General features: G+C 46.3%; 2 protein-coding genes across 3 annotated transcripts; one reads left to right on the top strand and one right to left on the bottom strand.

The window, feature by feature from the left end:
• Positions 1-650: 650 nt before the first annotated feature.
• Positions 651-16,553, bottom strand: hmgxb3 (HMG box domain containing 3; the record flags this gene model as incomplete). Its single annotated transcript, XM_083652532.1, has 21 exons — positions 16,489-16,553; positions 15,935-16,094; positions 14,931-15,129; positions 13,830-14,201; positions 13,542-13,685; positions 12,961-13,095; positions 12,582-12,829; positions 12,421-12,476; positions 12,247-12,324; positions 11,893-11,975; positions 11,612-11,719; positions 11,265-11,405; positions 9,455-9,759; positions 8,969-9,096; positions 6,071-6,202; positions 5,749-5,933; positions 2,889-3,111; positions 2,020-2,153; positions 1,764-1,883; positions 1,388-1,597; positions 651-1,199 (listed from the first exon to the last, which is right to left on the bottom strand). The coding sequence occupies exons 1-21, from the start codon at positions 16,550-16,552 to the stop codon at positions 651-653; spliced, it is 3,774 nt and encodes a 1,257-aa protein (XP_083508658.1). The 5' UTR covers position 16,553.
• A 676-nt stretch (positions 16,554-17,229) lies between these two features.
• LOC310790301 (SLC35A4 upstream microprotein) lies at positions 17,230-18,508 on the top strand (the record flags this gene model as incomplete). 2 transcript variants are annotated; one of them, XM_083651977.1, is made up of 3 exons in its annotated part: positions 17,230-17,250; positions 17,672-17,770; positions 18,297-18,508. In XM_083651977.1, 3 exons carry the CDS (start codon positions 17,230-17,232, stop codon positions 18,492-18,494), a joined length of 318 nt encoding a protein of 105 aa, XP_083508103.1. In that variant the 3' UTR covers positions 18,495-18,508. The 2 variants fall into 2 exon arrangements, with proteins under 2 accessions (XP_083508103.1, XP_083508104.1); XM_083651978.1 differs by having other exon boundaries at positions 17,230-17,244.
• Between the last annotated feature and the right edge of the window lie 416 nt (positions 18,509-18,924).

An 18,924-nucleotide genomic window follows, 5' to 3' on the forward strand; every position in this document is an offset into this window, starting at 1 on the left:
CACACACACACACACACACACACACACACACACACACACACACACACACACACACACACACACACACACACACACACACACACACAGCCTGACCACTTCCTCTTTTAACTGCTGGCACCCTGCTGGCGTGTATTAGGCAAAGGATGTATTAGGCTACATTATTTCAGCCATTTGTCAGGACATTCAAATTCTCCATTTTCTCAAGTTGTACTTACTCTCACACTCAGATTTACAGTAGCTTGGAGTTGGACACTTTAATCTAAATACATCTGAAAAGCAGACTCAAATGTTTTTGAGGAAAAACACAAAATGATGCAGAGTTTTAGGTGGAGATGACAAAAGACAAGAATGACCTCCAGTACCTGAACCTTTCAGAATGAACCCTACTGACCTACTGAGCGCTCTGTTTATATCACTGCTCTCCTCTCTACTGACCGCTCTGTTCATATCAATGCTCTCCTCTCCTCACCTCAGCCAAGTTCAATACATTTCATACATGGCCTCTCTCTATTTGATCATATCAGTAAACTCGTGAGTAAACGCTGCTATGGCTTAAAAAAATAACTTACACTGCACTTACACATGCAGTCCAGGCTGCCATCTTGACACCCTGTGTGACCTCCCTGGAGCCATCAGCCCTGCTTGTTGATTCAGGGCAGCACCACCTCATGTTCATAGACACCCTCCAGCCCTCCCTGCTCTCCCTGCCCCTCCAACCCGCTCCCGTCCTCCTCCTCCTCTCCCTCTGTGTTGATCTGAGCCACTCCCAGCCTGTAGAGGGCGTCCCTGATCACCACCTCTCCTGGCTGGCAGGCCTTCAGCACCTGGCTGATCTGCTGGCTCACAATATCCCTGCTGGCCAGGAAGTCCAGCAGACGGTTGTACAGGTAATAATACGCCGCGTTGTTGAAAGCCAGCTGCTCCGCCTGTTCTGCCTCCTCCTCTTCCCTCAGCTCGCCCACCGTGCTGCTGTACGGCTCCAGCTCTCTGCAGAGGCCCATAGCGTGGTGCTCCAGAGCGGGCGGCTCCTGGGCCGGGCCCGGGCCCGCGGGGGGCTCCTGGGCCGGGCCCGGGCCCGCGGGGGGCTGCACCAGCCAGCAAGAGGAGGATTTGGTGACGGGGTGGAGCTGCTGGTTCTCGCCCACAGAGGACAGGTCGACGCTGTACGGCTGCTCCTGCAGCTCAGTGCACGACACAAACTGAAGAACAATGGAGAGAGAGGCTGCATGAGACAAATGCTGCTAAGACACTGGTAAAGACTTTAGCACAGGAACTAATGGAATCCTGGAGACGTCCAATTGATCTGAACACAAAATATATCTTCATATCTCCTCAACAAGTTTGACTTCCCTAAGTGACGTATTATTTATTTGATTTAAATTCCCACCTCTGGCTTGTCAAAGGGGTCGGAGAAGCAGCCTTGGTTCCTGCCCCACATCTGGGTTGCCAGTTCTGGGTACTGCGTGTCAGCACACAGCGCCACCTGGCGGGCAGAGTCGGTAACGTAGACCGGGGGCCAGTAGCGAGAGGACACCAGCAGGTCGACGTGGTCTCGGGCCGTCTCGCCCCTCACCATGTACTTAGAGCCACACACCACCTGCAGGCAGGCAGGCAGCACACAGGAGGGGACGGGAAATGGTGAAAGACTTACAGAGGGATGGTTGAGAACAGAAAGATCTGACAGCTTTACGGTGCAAAGGTAACGCAGGCAGTCTGATGACTGGGTGTCAGGTCTGATGACTGGTTCAAGTGGAGGAGGTTACCTTGTGGGGGCAGACCTTGGACAGCTTGCCAGCAGTGCGGTGTGGAGGGGGCTGGGGGGCGGTAGAGAGGCCGTTCTGAACACGTGTGTACAGGGAGATCAGAGAGTACACCAACTCGTTCTAACACAGAGGGAGAGAGGAGGGAAGCTTAGAATATTTACACAAACACCCAACACACACGCACACGCACAACACACATGCACAACGCACACGCACAACACACACGCACACGCACAACACACACACACGCACACACCTGGGTGGAGTTTGGCGCAGCAGTCAGCCCGCAGCAGTCCAGCAGGGTTCTCAGTTCCTCCTCACTGTGCTCTTCGATGGTGTCGAGCCTCAGCTGGCCCTCGTGGATCAGACGCACCAAGACTGACGGCTCTCCTGAAACAGACAAGCATTTAGTTAATGGGGAATATTATGTTCTATTGAAGAATAGGGCTGCCAGTCACGATTATTTTCATAATCGATTAATCTGTCGATTATTTTCTCGATTAATCGATTAGTTGTTTGGTCTGTAAAATGTCAGAAAATGGTAGCAAATGACGATCAGTGTTTCCCAAAGTCCAAGATGACACCCTCAAATGTCTTGTTTTGTCCACGACTCAAAGATAATATCAGTTTACTGTCATACAGGAGTAAAGAAACCAGAAAATATTCACATTTAAGAAGCTGGAATCAGAGAATTTAGACCTTTTCTCTTAAAATTGTACTAAAAACGATTAATCGATTATCAAAATAGTTGTTGATTCATTTTCTGTCGATCGACCAATCGATTAACCGTGGCAGCTCTATTGAAGAAGCAAAAATCTGTTTGTTTATGGTCTATATAAGCCTCAGAACAAAGTTCATATGAATAAATCTGTCTCTAGAAATCAATGTTTGCAGGAAATAAGTGGGAGACTAAAGCATAGCATAGCATCCTGCTGCTAGCATCCTGCGGCTAGCTCTGTGGAGCTATGTCATTATATGACAGATTAGGAAAAGGTACAAACTCTCCTCTCTGGTTTCTGGCTTTGGGGGAAAATACTGAATGTTCACGACTGAAAGCTCAACTGAGCTGATTGGATGAACACAGTTAAAAGCTGAAGTCCAGCAGTAGTTTGACACAGCGGCTACCTGAGGGCTGCTGCACGTACGAGAGGACCTTGTCCTTCTCCGTGTTGATGACAGTGGGGCTCCTCATCAGCGGGGGGATGAAGGGGGCGATGATGGAAGCGTCGACCCGTGTGATGGGGATGTCGGAGGGGAACGCCGCCTGCTCGATGGCCTCACTCTCCATGGTCAGCCAGAAGTCGTCCACGTGCACCTCGTCCGAGACGATGAACTCGGGCCAAGTAAACTGTGGTGAGAGAAACAACTAAGCTTGTGGAGTCTTCATAATAATATGGAGTAAAGGGGCATGCAGGCACACAAACACATCTTTCTGTCAGTCATTAAACGAGAATTTCGTTTTTTTTCAACCTGGAGCCTATTTTCCACACTATTGGCTCATTTCCACCGCAGGTAGTAGCGCGATCCCGCTCCGCTCGACTCGATAAATGGTCTCATTCCACCACTAAAAACTATCCCAGCCCTGGTTGTATTGGGGTCGAGTCGTGCTACTTTTAGTACCTGCCTCGTCGTGGTTCTATTCTGTGAACCCGGGTTCATACGGTGACGTGAAAACATTGTTGACGACTGATTGGTCAGGCAGAATCGTGTTTACTCTGTCTACTGACTGCAATGCTGGCGGCTGCATACCAGTTTAGTGGGCTTACCTTCTCTTCTGTTATGTATATTTCCATCAGTCTTTTGTGTTGCTGCCTTCGCCTCCGGTGAAATAAAATCGTGGCAATTGTCTGAGAAAAAAGTCCGCTGCTCGCTCAGGGAGCTCTGTAGCTGAGTGGAGGCTGCAGCGCTCCGCTAGGCCGCAGCGGGTGTTTGGTGAAGCCGCGGTCTTGCCTGGTGAGAGGCCGCGGGGTAGAGGCTTCACTCTGTTGCGCCTCTCCCGTCCCCGCACAGCGCAGCGCATGCCTGTGAGTTTGACTAACTACAAAGTGATATCCATTCTCCTGGTCGATTGTCACATTCGCCCATGTACACTGTAGGTCATTTAGAGGCACCAGTATTTCATAAACAGTTTAAAAGTTCTGTGGATGGATTTAATTGTAATGTTATGTTATAGCCTACTTCGGCTATAAGCGAAGGACAGATATGCGGTCGCTATGACGACCAGCAGTGGGCGGGGGTGGGTGGGAGCAGATGATCCGCGGTGGAAGCAAAACGTCCATCGAGCCGATACGATTAGAGCCGAGTGGTGACGAGCTGTGCAGGGCAGTAAAATGTGGTGGAAATGAGCCATATGTGTCTAAGGGACTCATCGTGACATATTTTTTTCTAATTGGTTGAGTACTCATCGAGATAGCCTTGTTTACAGCTCGAGCATTATCGTCAAACAACTACCAGTGTAACCCAGTCGGGCATTTGTGCACCGTCATTCCACGTTCGCTAAAACTGCTTGTTTTGCCGCTGAGAGACTCAAACTGTCATTATAGTGTCTGGCAACATGGAAACAAATCTATACATGAATATGATCCTCCGGGGTTTACTGTCGGACAGAGAAAATGTGCGTATGAAGAGGAGAAAGATAAAGGAGCAGAATTGTCTCCAGGACAGCGCTGTTGACGAGAGGGGGAAATCCTCCGTGTTGACACAGCGCAAGCTTCCCTGCTACTCTCTCTCTCTCTCTCTATCTCTCTCTCGCTCTCTCTCCTCGCCTGTTCACGCCCATTTTCTCTGTCTGGAGAATTCATGTATAGAGTCGTTTCCATGTTGCCAGACACTATAATGACAGTTTGAGTCCCCCCGCCGGCAAAACAAGCAGTTTTATTAGTGAACGTGTATTGACGATGCGGTGCAGGATTGCCCTGTGTAGTTACACTGTGTAGTTACACTGTGTAGTTACACTGTGTAGTTACACTGTGTAGTTACACTGTGTAGTTACACTGTGTAGTTGTTTGAGCACATTGCTCGAGCTGTAAACAAGGCTATCTCGGTGAGTACTCGACCAATTTGAAAAGAATATGTCACGATGAGTCCCTTAGATACATACAGTGTGATGAGTCCCTTAGACACATACAGTGTGATGAGTCCCTTAGACACATACAGTGATGAGTCCCTTAGACACATACAGTGTGATGAGTCCCTTAGACACATACAGTGTGATGAGTCCCTTAGACACATACAGTGTGATGAGTCCCTTAGACACATACAGTGATGAGTCCCTTAGACACATACAGTGTGATGAGTCCCTTAGACACATACAGTGTGATGAGTCCCTTAGACACATACAGTGATGAGTCCCTTAGACACATACAGTGATGAGTCCCTTAGACACATACAGTGATGAGTCCCTTAGACACATACAGTGTGATGAGTCCCTTAGACACATACAGTGTGATGAGTCCCTTAGACACATACAGTGATGAGTCCCTTAGACACATACAGTGATGAGTCCCTTAGACACATACAGTGATGAGTCCCTTAGACACATACAGTGTGATGAGTCCCTTAGACACATACAGTGTGATGAGTCCCTTAGACACATACAGTGTGATGAGTCCCTTAGACACATACAGTGTGATGAGTCCCTTAGACACATAGTGTGTGATGAGTCCCTTAGACACATACAGTGTGATGAGTCCCTTAGACACATACAGTGTGATGAGTCCCTTAGACACATACAGTGTGATGAGTCCCTTAGACACATACAGTGTGATGAGTCCCTTAGACACATACAGTGTGATGAGTCCCTTAGACACATACAGTGTGATGAGTCCCTTAGACACATACAGTGATGAGTCCCTTAGACACATAGTGTGTGATGAGTCCCTTAGACACATACAGTGTGATGAGTCCCTTAGACACATACAGTGTGGAACATAGGGTCCAGGTGGGAAAAAAAACGAAATGATCCTTTAATATCACCGTCTCTCACCTCCACATTCTTCAGCTCCAGCACGTTGTGTGTGTTGCGCTGGGCGATCTCCAGCTTGGGCGCGATGCCGCACACGCCACAGATCATGTCGTTGTAATCTCGTACTGTCGTGCACTCAAAGGCCCAGTAGCCACTCAGGAGGAGCTCTTGAATTCGGGACGACTCCTCTGGACTCAGAGCGTGGACTGATGGACAGACGGAGAAAGACAGAGGTGGATCCAAAGACAGAAGATATTAAAGACGGAAAGAAAGAAAACGGCAGATGCAGAAAACTTCAACAAGCAGACAAAGTCAGACCGGTCCAGCCGGGTTGGGTGTTTACCGGGGTGATTGGGGACGTGGTCCAGGATGGTTCTGACAGCATGAGGAGGGTGATGGCCCAGTTTGATGTTGGCCCGGATCTTTAGGAACAGGTCAACACTCACCAGCAGTCTGTTCCCAATGTTGAACAAACCTGTGGGTCAAAATTCACACCAAGGGAAAAATAATGAATGGTTATAGTTTCATCCACAGATTAACCGGGCTATAGACATAATGCAGTTAAGGTTATGCTGTTTACATGCACCTTTAGTTACCCCAATAATAACCAATTAACATGTCGACCTGTAGTGTTCTCACCTGCCCACAGATAAAGAGGTCCACCAGCAAAAAGCATGTACTCTTAGACTAGACTTAGCAGTAGTAAGCTTCTTTGAATACATGGGAAATACATTATCATTCCAATAGCGAAGTACTGCTTGCCGAGAGACAAAGGAAAGCTCGCACACTGCAATGGCTCCAAGTTGAGTGTATTTATTTTACACCATTAAAAAAAGGTAACGTTTCGGGCAGCACCCTGCCCTTCCTCGTCTGAGTAAGGGCCTCGTCGTCTGTTTAATTTGATATATATATCAAATTAAACAGTGATAAAACAGAAATCCTTTTAATCGGTTCTAAATCCACACTATCCAAAGTTGACCGTTTTTCCCTCTCAATTGACAGCTCCTTAGTTTCCCCCTCCCCTCAGGTCAAGAGTCTGGGTGTCATCCTCGACAGCTCACTCTCCTTCAAATCTCACATCAATAATATCACCCGGCCTGCTTATTTCCACCTACGCAACATAAATCGTCTCCGCCAGGGCCGATTCTAGGGGGGGGCAGGGGTGGGCTATGCCCACCCAAAAATTAATCTTGCCCACCCAAAAAAAAAAAAAACAATAATAATTGTATCTCCCTTTTTGAATTCCAGCGCGACCCGAAGGTTGGAGACCACTAGGTTAGTTAGTTTAGGGCACCTAACAGTAGTTATAGCTTTAATTTGATTTGAGAAATAAGCTCATCCAATGCAAAGAATATTATGGAGTTGATTATTTTAAACTATGGATGAAGGATTGTTATTTATTTGTTAGGGTAACAAAGTCAATCTGCTTTCAAAGTTTTAATTTCAGTTTGAGTTTGAATAAGATTAAAAGTCTTGTAAATATAGGTTTGAAGGCTAAATGGCAAATAGTTTTTAGCTATGGTTAAGTCTCACTGCACTAGTCTTTAATTTGATTTGAGAAATAAGATCATCCAATGAAAAGAAATGTTATGGAGTTGATTATTTTAAACTGGATGAAGTATTTTTATTTATTTTTAGGGTAAGTCAATCTGCTTTCAAAGTAGTTTTCTTTGTCACTTTTCAGTTTGAATTTGAATAAGACTAAACGTCTTGGAAATATAGCAATAGTTTTGTAAATAGTTAGTTTGTACATAGTTTGCTAATAGTTTTGACAATAATAATGTAAACACTGGCCTGTCACCTTAGTGAAAGTTCCTACTTACAGTTTGGTGACCCAAAACAGAATGGTGACTCCTACTGGAACAATTTGGTTCAGTGTTTATGCCTGTGTTGCTGTCTGTTGTAGTGTAAAACGACTAAAGGGAGAGCAGGTGGTTACATGAAAGTGAGTGAGAAAAGGAGAAGATACTGAATAATGACATCACAACAGTATAATCCTAATGTTAATTTAAAATTAAATATTGTTGGATGAAAGTCCAAAAAACGTCAAATTTTCTTCGGCGCTGCCCTTACAGGCAGCACCGAGAGTCCATTCCTACCTAAAAGTACTTCCAGCGCCACTGAATATAATGCAATTTAATCCCCATCCCCGCACCCACAACCTCTGGCAACCTACCGCCAAAGTTGCCCCCTACCAGCCCACCCTAGAGTGGCAGGCTAGATACGGGCCTGGTCTCCGCCCTTCCCTCACCCCCCACACCACCGCTATTCTCGTGCACAGCCTTGTCACCTCCCGCATCGACTACTGTAACTCCCTCCTCTTTGGTCTCCCTCAGAAATCCCTCCATAAGCTCCAACTGGTCCAGAACTCAGCCGCCCGCATCATCTCCAAAACCCCCTCTTTCCATCACATTAGCCCTGTCCTACAGCAACTCCATTGGCTCCCGGTTCAATTCCGCATAGATTTCAAAATCCTCCTGCATGTATTCAAGGCGGCTTTAGCTCAGGAGGTAGAGCGGGTCGGCCAATGACGCAAGGGTTGGCGGTTCGATCCCCGCTCCCTCCCAGCTGCTGTCGTTGTGTCCTTGGGCAAGACACTTAACCCTCCTTGCTCCCGATGGTGTGCAGGCACCCTGCGTGGCAGCCTGCCGCCATCGGTGTATGAATGGGTGAATGTAGACTATCTACTGATTGTAAAGCGCTTTGGATAAAAGCGCTATATAAATGCAGGCCATTTACCATTTACCATCCACAACCTCGCCCCTCCTTATCTGTCTGACCTCCTCCACACTGCCACCTCTACCCGCTCCCTCAGATCCTCCTCCTCCATCCATCTCTCTGTCCCTTCTGCCCGGCTCACCACCATGGGGAGCAGAGCTTTCAGCCGCTCTGCTCCCAAACTCTGGAACTCACTCCCACCTGACATCCGCAATATTGACTCCCTCCCTCTGTTCAAATCCAGCCTCAAAACTCACCTCTTCAAGACAGCATACTCCCTGTAATTTCCATGGTGTTTTCTTTGTTTACCGTTTCGTTTTTTATCTTGTTTCTCTTGCACTCTTCTTTTATTTTATACTGTTTTGCTTTTATCTGTTGTTTTGCATCTGATTTTAACATTGTAAAGTGTCCTTGAGTGACCTGAAAGGCGCTTTTAAATAAAATGTATTATTATTATTATTATTATTATTATTATTATTATATATATATACAGTATATACATGTTGTGGGAGGTGTAGTTTACCTGGGTGCAGGTCAGTGAAGCTGTGCAGGGCCAGACACTGAGAGTTGAGACACACCTTCAGCTGGAGAGAGGCTGTCTGGATCAGAGTCTCAGTAAGCAGCCAGCAGTCCTCCTGTCCTGCAACAGTGCTAGAACACACACACACACACACACACACACACACACACACACACACACACACACACACACACACACACACACACACACACACACACACACACACACACACAGATAACAGAGCTAACATGAGTGAAGCAGAGACCAACACAACACCACCGCATCAGAGTAATAAAAATAGTCAAGTGTATAAATGAAGAAATAATAATCAGGAGAGGAGAAGCCAGGTAGCCAAACAAGCCAACTGTCAAGACAAAGAACAAACACCAGGCTTTCTTCATAAACCACCACTTCTCCTCCTCTTCCTCCAGTAGAACACAACATCACCCGCTCCTCCCAGTCCTCTCCCAGCTCATCCCATCTCCTCACCTCTGCCCTCCTTTGAACAGAGGATAGTAACAGAGGCCACAGTGAGTAGCGGCTGACTCGTAGAAGCGGGGCCAGCCGGACTGGAGCAGCGTCTCCGTCTCCTCGGCGTCCTGGTCCTCTTTGCCCGGCTGGATGGAGACCACCTGGGGGGTGTTGAGCTGCTGGATGAGGAGCAGCGTGTCCTGGAGCTCCGCCTCACTCTCGGGGGTCTGCAGGACCTGCCGCAGCAGCTGCACCGTGGACTGCCGCTGACGCTCCTTCTGGGCAGCACTCAGGGCCTGGTGCGGGTCCAACACAGCGCCAGACTGAGGGAGAAGACAAGACATGCAGTAATACAGCATGAAGCTGGTGGTTGATCCAGTTGATGTGGGAGATCAAGGAAATTGGATCATTGCAGCAACAAAGAATAAATGTATACGTTGGTGTACAAGGAGTAAAGGGTACTAAAGGGTTAGGCTGAAAAGGTAATAAGCGATATAGAATAGTACAATTATGTGTTTTTTTTGTCTTCATTAACATCTCCCTATGATTCTACTGGCTAAAAATAATTCTTGTTATGGTGGCTACTGACAGATTTCAATGTGTCAAGCAAGATATCAACCAGAGAAATATAGCAAACTAGATTCTCAGAATGTAATTACTTCCAACAATAATAATATGAGAATATAATCATATTTATCACTTTTCAAACAGCCAAAACAAAGAAGCAATAGTGGAACGAGAAACATTATTATTATATAACAGCACGTCTCAATTAAAAGGTCTTAAGAAGGGATTTAAAAGACGATGCTAAATCCTCCTCAGGGGGGGAAGAGTAGGTGCCTCAACAGCAAAGACCTGGTCTCCTTTAGTCCTTTAAAGTCGAGCTGAACCCAAAAATGACTTTTCTTTTATTTTAGTTCAAATACCTGGGTATGCAGTGCACCTATTTAATAATGTATGCCAAAAAAAATCACATAAATCTAATTTCTTTAGTTTTTCACACTTTTTCACATCAAAAGTTCATTTTTCAAGATTTCATTCATAACACTAATCTACAGTTTGCTGACGTCACATAGTACTATCAAATTTCTACCCCATTTCAACCAATCATATCACGACATGGCAGCTGTCAATCAAATCTTCATTTCAGGATAATTTTCTCTTCCAAATGAAGGGGAAAATGGCGAGTAGTGCCTGTCATCTGGCAGAATTTCTAGCCCATAAACTAACTACTAACTTATGCAAACTAAATCAAACAGTAATGTCTAAGAATGCAAAGACATGTAACTGGCTTGTTAAAACTTGCATTCCAGGAATATTATTTACCGCAATAGCGATAATGACGCGCGACTCAGAGAGTGTGGTTGTCAGGGGTTGCCCCTCGGAGATTCCAGGCCGACGTGCTGCACTCTCCGCTCTGCAACACGAAGGCAGCTGGCTGCCTGCGGCTCGCTGAGCTCCACTCAGCCACTAACCTCGCGTCAGTCAGCAGGCTCTTCCCGAGGAGAGCATCACAACACGCTGAATCCCACTCGATTTGGAGGCGGAACATGCCAGGATTGGCCAAAGCCCAATCCAGTCCCCAGAATTGTCAAATAAAATCACCGACATGATACTATGACCCGCCTCTCAACCTGTCATCTCAGACATGTTATGTTTTCAGTCTGAAACGGACTCCGACGCACGTGACGAACGGGTTCAGTTCGACTTTAAGTCTAGATTCAAGAATGATCAGAAGGCACCCAGACTCAAGAGGTCAGAGGTCAGAGAGCCAACTGGAGGCTATTTCAAAGTGATGAGCAAAAATGTGAAGGAAGACGGCCTTAACCTTGGCTCCTACAGCGCTCTTCCGGGTCAGATCCCAGCCACATTTAGGGCACTCGGCCGGTTTGTGTCGGTTCTTATACACATAGTCACAGGACGGGTTCTTACAGCGGCCCCGGCCCCGCCCTGTAGACAGACCCAAGTCCTGAGACACAAGAAGACACAAACTATTACCCAAAGAACAAGAGACATCCAGAGACAAAAGTACATCTGAAAGGACCATTGAGTTCAAATGAATCTGCCCGTGTCATATAGTCATATGTCATATAGTCATATAGTCATATGTCATATAGTCAGTCAAGTCCAAATGATGCACAGGCTCAATTGTGCAGGTAATAGCAGTATACTAACAAAGCTGGAAACGGTGTTCTGTTTGTAAGCCATGACTGACACGATATTCATTCCCTTATCAATCAGTGCAGCCATATGCTGGCTGCCAACTGCTGAGGCAGGGGAGTCCTATGGGGAAAAACATACAGAGTGAGAAAAACAGAGAACAGTCCATTTATAGCATTAGCATTATTACTTTATTTTGTGTGTGAGTGTGAGTGTGTGTGAGTGTGAGTGTGAGTGTGAGTGTGTGTGTGTGTGTGTGTGTGTTTGTGTTTGCGTGCGTGCATGCGTGTGTTAACCTGCTTGGCTGCGGTCGCTGGGACAGTTTGGCCGAGCTGTTTCAAAGTGCTGGATTTGAGACCTGAGAGAGTCTCACTAGGCACTGAGGTCAGAAAACAACAACCACATCAGATGACGGCAGAAACCTCAGAACCTACAAACACTCCTGCAAACATCTCACTTCTGCTCACGTAATGAAGATATGCTCTCTGTGTGTCTCTCAGTCGAGGAACATGCAGGTCAGAGGTCATGCAGGTCAGAGGTCATACTACTGAGCTGAATGGAAAGGAAGCCCTAACTTCACTAAAGGTTGCAAGAAAGACATCAAATATCAAATAAAGTATCATTACAGGAAACCAGATGATTTACCGTACCGATGGCTGATTTGTTGTTGACAATCAGAGATTTCCCTCTGTCAGATGGGACAGTTATGAGCTGGAAAAAGGCACGACCTAGGAACAGGTATACATTCATAAGACACCAGCTTATTCTATCCTTGCATCACACAACATTGTTGTTTACGTGCTGTACTGTATGTTGTGTCTGACCTGTGCCGGAGCAGGCAGGGAGGATGGGTCTTACGGGTCTCTTCTGCAACACTCTACTGGTTCACACAGACAAAGTATTCACAGAGTAAGATGCATTGCAAGTCAATTTGTAGGTAAGGCATTGTTAATACAAACACAAGTCTACAGTATACACAGCTCACCTTGTTTGTGCCTTGGTGCTGCTGCCCTCTAGTGGCGGTCTGGGTAGAACTGCACGCTGTTTCCTGGAGCAGCGTTGAACTCTCCCTGCTTTCTTGTCTCCAGTGGCGTTTGTGTTACTGAGAGTGGTCGTCGTCGTCTTCTCCTCAGCATCATCACACAAAGTGGGTTGACCACTTTCATTCGAGTTGCTTTCGGCTCCCTGTGGAGTTTGCTTAGATGCAGCACCTTTCACACGGGTCTTCTTGGCCTAATATGGAAATATGGACGACTTAAATAAAACAGGAGCCAGAGCTAAAATGACCTGCGCCTGTGTACCACGCCACTAAAGCACTTAAACAGCCCCTCATCTTTCAAGTACAGATATTGCTCGTCACTTACAACAGGCACCCACTTGCCACCCAGGTGGCTCCCACATTCGGGGCAAGTCGGCGGTTTGTGACGGGTGACGTACACAAATGAACAGCCAGGAGTTGGACACCTCCCTCGACCTCTCCTGGTGTACGTCTTTGCAGTCTGAAAAAGAGGGCAAATGTTTAAACCCGTGGCCTTCAATGTCCATTACATGTCATTACATCTCAATGTCCATTACAATGACCCACTCAAATGACTTCTCTACTTTATTCAACTGATATTATTAGCTATATATATATAGCTATATTCTTGGATTTTTACCACATGCGCAGCCTGCGCAGGGCATGGTCAAGAGAAGGTGTTTTTGGAGTGAGTCAGGCATGCAGTCAGGAATGGATAACGGTGATGATGTCATCAGTGATGTCATGTCATCAGTGGCAAACTTGGGCTGTTGAAATGGTGACGATGACATCAGTGCCAGATTCGGGCTGTTGAAAGATGTTGTTTCCTCGAATGGGCTTGAGTTGCATGAGGTCACCTGGTTGCTAGCTTTGAAATGGGCCTTTCTAAATGTCCATGTGAGTGAACAGTTGTGATTGGTTAGTTACCATTTGATATGAAGGTTTGACACTCTGTTCTATGCTGCTTCCTACAGAGACCATCATCATTGGGCTAACAGAGCTGGCACCTGACATCATCATTGGGCTAACAGAGCTGGCACCTGCCAAAGACTTGGGCTCCTCCAGCAGGTTCTGAAGAGATGGAGAAATCACATCACATTATTATCCAAAATACTGTTTGGTGAGTAAAATGATCAGCTAGCTGCGTTGGTTTTAGCTAGTCATTAGTTTGAACTAGTAACACTGCTACTTGGCAGATCTACGTTTAGGCCTCACCTGGGCCGTAACGATGCTATAGCCGCTACTGACGCCTCTCGACTCGTTCCCTCTCAGCAGCATCCCATCTGCTGTGCGGCCAGTGGAGCTCTGTGTGTCTGTGGGTGCCGTCATACAGGCGGTCGCTTCCTCGGCCAGGCCCTCGACGGCGACGTACTGCTCGCCGAGCTCCACCTCGCCGTCCAGCCCCAGAGGTGCGAGCTGAGGCTCTTGGGGGAGGGAGAGGGAGAGCAGGCCTCCTCCTTCCACCGGGGAGTCCAGAGACTCCACACACACTTCTGGCTGGGATCCTCCTCCTGCCCAGGGGTCCGAGGTGGAGCCTTTGGGCAGAAAGACGTAATTGGCCCTGGGAAGGATCTTGCGGAAGCCCGACTGAGAGAGGGAAGGTACACACAGACGGCAGAATTAATGCTGCAACCATCGGCTACCACTGTAATATTATATGACTCACTGCACTGACAGGCCATTTACACCTGGCGTTAACATGTGCTTTCTGCCATCAGATTGTATTTTATCACTTCAGCCTGATTCCATTTACACCTGGCGTTAACATGTGGTTTCTGCCATCAGATTGTATTTGATCACTTCAGCCTGATTCCATTTACACCTGGCGTTAACATGCATTTTCTGATCAGATTGCAGAAATGCATTTACACTTGTGTTCAATGTGTACACAATGCATCCCTGACCACCTCCGGAGGTGGTTTGGCCGATCAGATTGCAATCCTTCTTCAATGCGTTTTGGGAGTGTTTACACCTGTACTTTCAAGTGATAAAACACAATCTGATTGCAATCTGATCACAGAAAACGCATGTTAGCGCCAGGTGTAAATGGCTGATACAAGATACACAAGATACAAGATACAAGTGAACAAGGCTGGTGCAGAGATAACGGGCTGAGTGAAACTGTGAGAACTGATACAGATAAACCAAACACACACACAGACACAGACACACACACACACACACACACACACACACACACACACACACACACACACACACACACACACACACACACACACACACACACACACACACACACACACACACACACACACACACACACACACACACACACACACACACAGGTCTGCTCACATGTTCAGTAACTGGTAACTCTACTGCTGCTGTGCCCTCCTTCTCCAACTTGGCCTTCTCCAGATAGTAGGCTTTCTCAGCGACGTTGAGCCGTTTCCAGTTCTCACTGATGCGCTTGTTGATCTCTGACTGCGGCAGGTTTGGTATCTCCTGCTGCATCATCTGGTGGACATCATAGTAGTACAGCAGGTAGGCAGACCTGAAGACACACAGATTCAGTGTCAGCGATTTATAATGGAGACTGTCTGATAAGAGAGATGGAAGAGGAGAACTTTGAGACCGGTCTTGGTCTCGAGACCAAATTTTGATGGTCTCGGTCTCGTTTCGGACTCGCCCTCCATCGGTCTGGGTCTCGGGCAAGCCGGACTCAGGATTTTATTTCAAGACCAGCCGAGACCACAACTGCAGTGACATCATTCCTTGCCTGTGTATATTTTTGTATTGTGATTGGGTGTAAAAATCCCTCCTTCAATCGCAATCAATAACCTTGCAGTTTGAAAGTTTCTAACGCTGTAGCCACTCCCCTCACGTTCACGCACAAAGGGAGACAACGCAGGTCAACAAGGTGGCTGGAAAAATGTCGTCCAAATCGTCAGTCATACGATTTGCTTATATAAACCACAAAGGGGGGAGGAGTCATAATTTAGCCACAGTAAGGTGTTTTTACACTTCATTCTGTCCACTGTGTTGAGCCTTTCTGAAGATCAGTCATATGGAATTATAGTGTTTCAGATCAAAGGATTGCATTCTGTACAGCCATTTATATTTGACTATCATTTCTAAAAATAATGATTTATTTTGTTGTTAGCAGAGCAATGGTGTAAAGGTTAAATGGTCGCTTGTAAAAGATCTTGAAAATGGTCTCGCATTTGTCTGGTCTTGGTCTTGGTCTCGCCTGCCCTTGGTCTTGGTCTTGTCTCGGTCTCGGGTTAGGTGGTCTCGACTCCAACACTGCGTGTTAAACTGTGTGTGAATGCCGTTTGGGCCAGATACAGATACATTACCTGGGCTTCTTGGGTTTCTCCACAGTGTCCTCCTGAGCTCGGTTCTTCCTCTTCTTGCGGGACGTCACTTCCATCAGGGAGTAGCAGCTCTCCACCTCCTCTGTCATTTTCACATTGTCGTACACCTCCACCGTCTCCATGGCTGCACAGCTGGTGCCAGCTTGGGGAATAGTGAAATATTAAGTTTCATAGTCATGCTTGGTGTGTGTTGTTGTTATTGCTCATGATATATCTCTGATGATGGAGGGCAAATGAAGATGCTTTGAATAGGAAAACACCAAAGCAAAGACAGTTCATCCAAGTGTTGTTGACCCATCAACTCTCTGCAGGGTAACGTTAGAGAGGAAGCAGCACGAATAATGACTTTATTTGAGAACTAAATATAACCAAAATACACGAGCCATGAATGGGCACCACTGACAGACGAATGAAGTTATAGCATGTCAAAAGTGTTGCTCCTTCCTTGCTTTAAATGTAGAGTTATTGGTGTGTGTTTATACTGACTGCACACTTGGTGAGTTGTCCAATGAGGTGCCTTCTTATTGCAGCCTTACCTCTGCTGTCCCTGGGCTCTGCAAACTGCACTGCGCCACCCTCAAAAGATGCCGAAAATGCCATGCATTGTACCGACGGCCGAAAATACCGGTATTTTTATGCGCTCCATATAAAATTGTGGCTTTGTTGTTCATAAATGTCCAGTACAAAAGCTGGGTTTGTCCTCGCTTGCAAAAAACATGGCGCTTTGTTGCTATGTTCTTCAACCAATCACGTGTCGGAATAAACAAGCACGGGCCAATCACCGGAGACGTTTTTGACACGTGAGGCCCATACGCCTCTGGAGGACATGTTTGGAGTTTAGCTCGATATGCATTTCGGACAAACTACTGACACATACTTGATATAGTGGGTGACTTGAGAACAGTCTTTAGATTGCGAGATAACGCTAAACGTTTCAGTCCACACAAGAAACCACAACTCTGTGATTCAGCTGATCGATATCCCAGGCTCAAACTTGTCCCTCGTCGCCGTCTTGCAGACAATTAGGCGTCATCAATGGGATTAAACAAAACAAATGTATGGCATCCTTGTCTTTCAACCATATCTGTATACGGTCCGTGTTGGATATAACACGAACGTATACATTCGCGTTTTCTTGCAATAATTGCAGCTGAGGGCTGAAAGAAACACACTTTGAGCGAAGGACGAGTCTGCCAGACCAAAGTAATTGCGCTGAAAACAAGTAGCAGTCTCTCCGAGGCTTATGAGTCAAGCGCAGATCATTACATTGAGCAAATATGGCGGATGACAAGGTGAGTGTAAGTTACTGTGCTGCGCTGACTTTAGTTTAAACTTATTTAATTCCACGTTTCCTGTCAGATGACAGTCCTTTCTACTGCAAGAAGAATGAACCCTTTGCCTGTCTGCAGCAGATGGCTTCATGTTAACATTGCACGGGGGAGATTTGATGCTCTTCAGACACATAGTCATCGCTCCTTGTGCTTCCTAGAAGCTTTTGCTAAGTAGCTAGCGTTAGCTAGTGAGGACAGTGAGCAAACTTTCAGAAAACTAACTCACTTGGTTGCTATAGATAAGCTCTTGTGGAGCAATTCTGTATTCTATAATCTATAGTAAAGAAAGAAAATCAACTGTAGTGTATTGAGCAGCGTTAACTGTGCATAGTAAAAGTCTGTGACATTACTCTTACATAGCTAATGCTGGTGTGATGTGTTACTGTAGGATCCACTGAAACAGCTGAAAGATCTGACCCAGCTCAAGAATCAGTTAGAAGAGATCCAGAGGCGAGTGGAGAACGAAGTTTCCGTAGGAATTCCTCAGGTAAGTTGCTTAATTATGTTTCTTTGGTCATTGAATATATTCTTGAAGCTACTGTGATTTTCTCTCGTTTACCAAGTGAATGCACACCAACCTGAGTTAGAATTAGAGATGTAACGGTATGATTATCACGGTTATCGTATTATCACGGTATGCGTAAAAAAAAAAAAAAAAAAAGTACTGAGTACTGAGTACTGAAATCATTTTACAACGTTTTATATTCAAAACTCAGACCCAAAAAGTACTGATACCCTCACTGAAATCATTTCTCCAAGGCTGCACTTTTGCACCTGGGAGACTGTTGCCAACTTTGGTTGATGATGGACAGTATTTACCATGTTTTTCAAAGCAGTGTAATCACGGTACCACGGTAATCACGGTACCACGGTTTTAATGGCAATGAAAATTTTAAACGGTAGGAATTTTATCACGGTTATCATTAAAACCGGTTATCGTTGCATCCCTAGTTAGAATCCCCTTTCTGTTGGGACAGTTATAACAGTGTTGTGTCATGTGTGTGTTGTTGTAGGGAGGCTCTGTGTTGGGATCTCCGTTCCTGAAGGGCTTCCTGGCCGGCTATGTGGTGGCTAAGCTCCGCTCCTCTGCCGTCCTGGGGGTGCTGCTGGGAACACTCACCGGCATGTACGCAGCACAGAGCTATCAAGTGCCCAACATTGAAAGGACCGTCAAAGATTATTTGAACAACATGAAAAAGGGACCAAAATAATTAGGACTGCCTACTAGTCCACATCTTGCTTTGCCTGTGGATACAGCGGCGCTGCAGCTGCTGCTGTCTCAGTGGCTCATGAACAGAGGCTCTCCTGGGATCCTATGGATCACAGGATATAACTGGAATTTCATTGGGGACTCAAAAGTGTTTTCCCCCCTTCTTATTCATGTTTGTGCAAGCTTAGGGTGATGCTTCAGTTACTGACTTTTATTTCCTTTTCATTGACAAATGTTAGATCTACACACTCGATACCAGACTTTGTGCCTACAAGCTTTTAATTATGTCTCCCATCAGATTCTGACTGGCATCTTATTAGTGTTGCCTGGAGCAGCTGTCTAAGCCGGTTTGACTTTGAATCAGAGATGTCAGAACAGCAGTTATCCCTACAAATGCTTCTTACACCCACATGATTCAGCTCAAAATACAC

Source organism: Poromitra crassiceps (assembly GCF_964638095.1).
Source record: "Poromitra crassiceps genome assembly, chromosome: 15".
In the NCBI taxonomy this organism is placed as follows: domain Eukaryota; kingdom Metazoa; phylum Chordata; class Actinopteri; order Beryciformes; family Melamphaidae; genus Poromitra; species Poromitra crassiceps.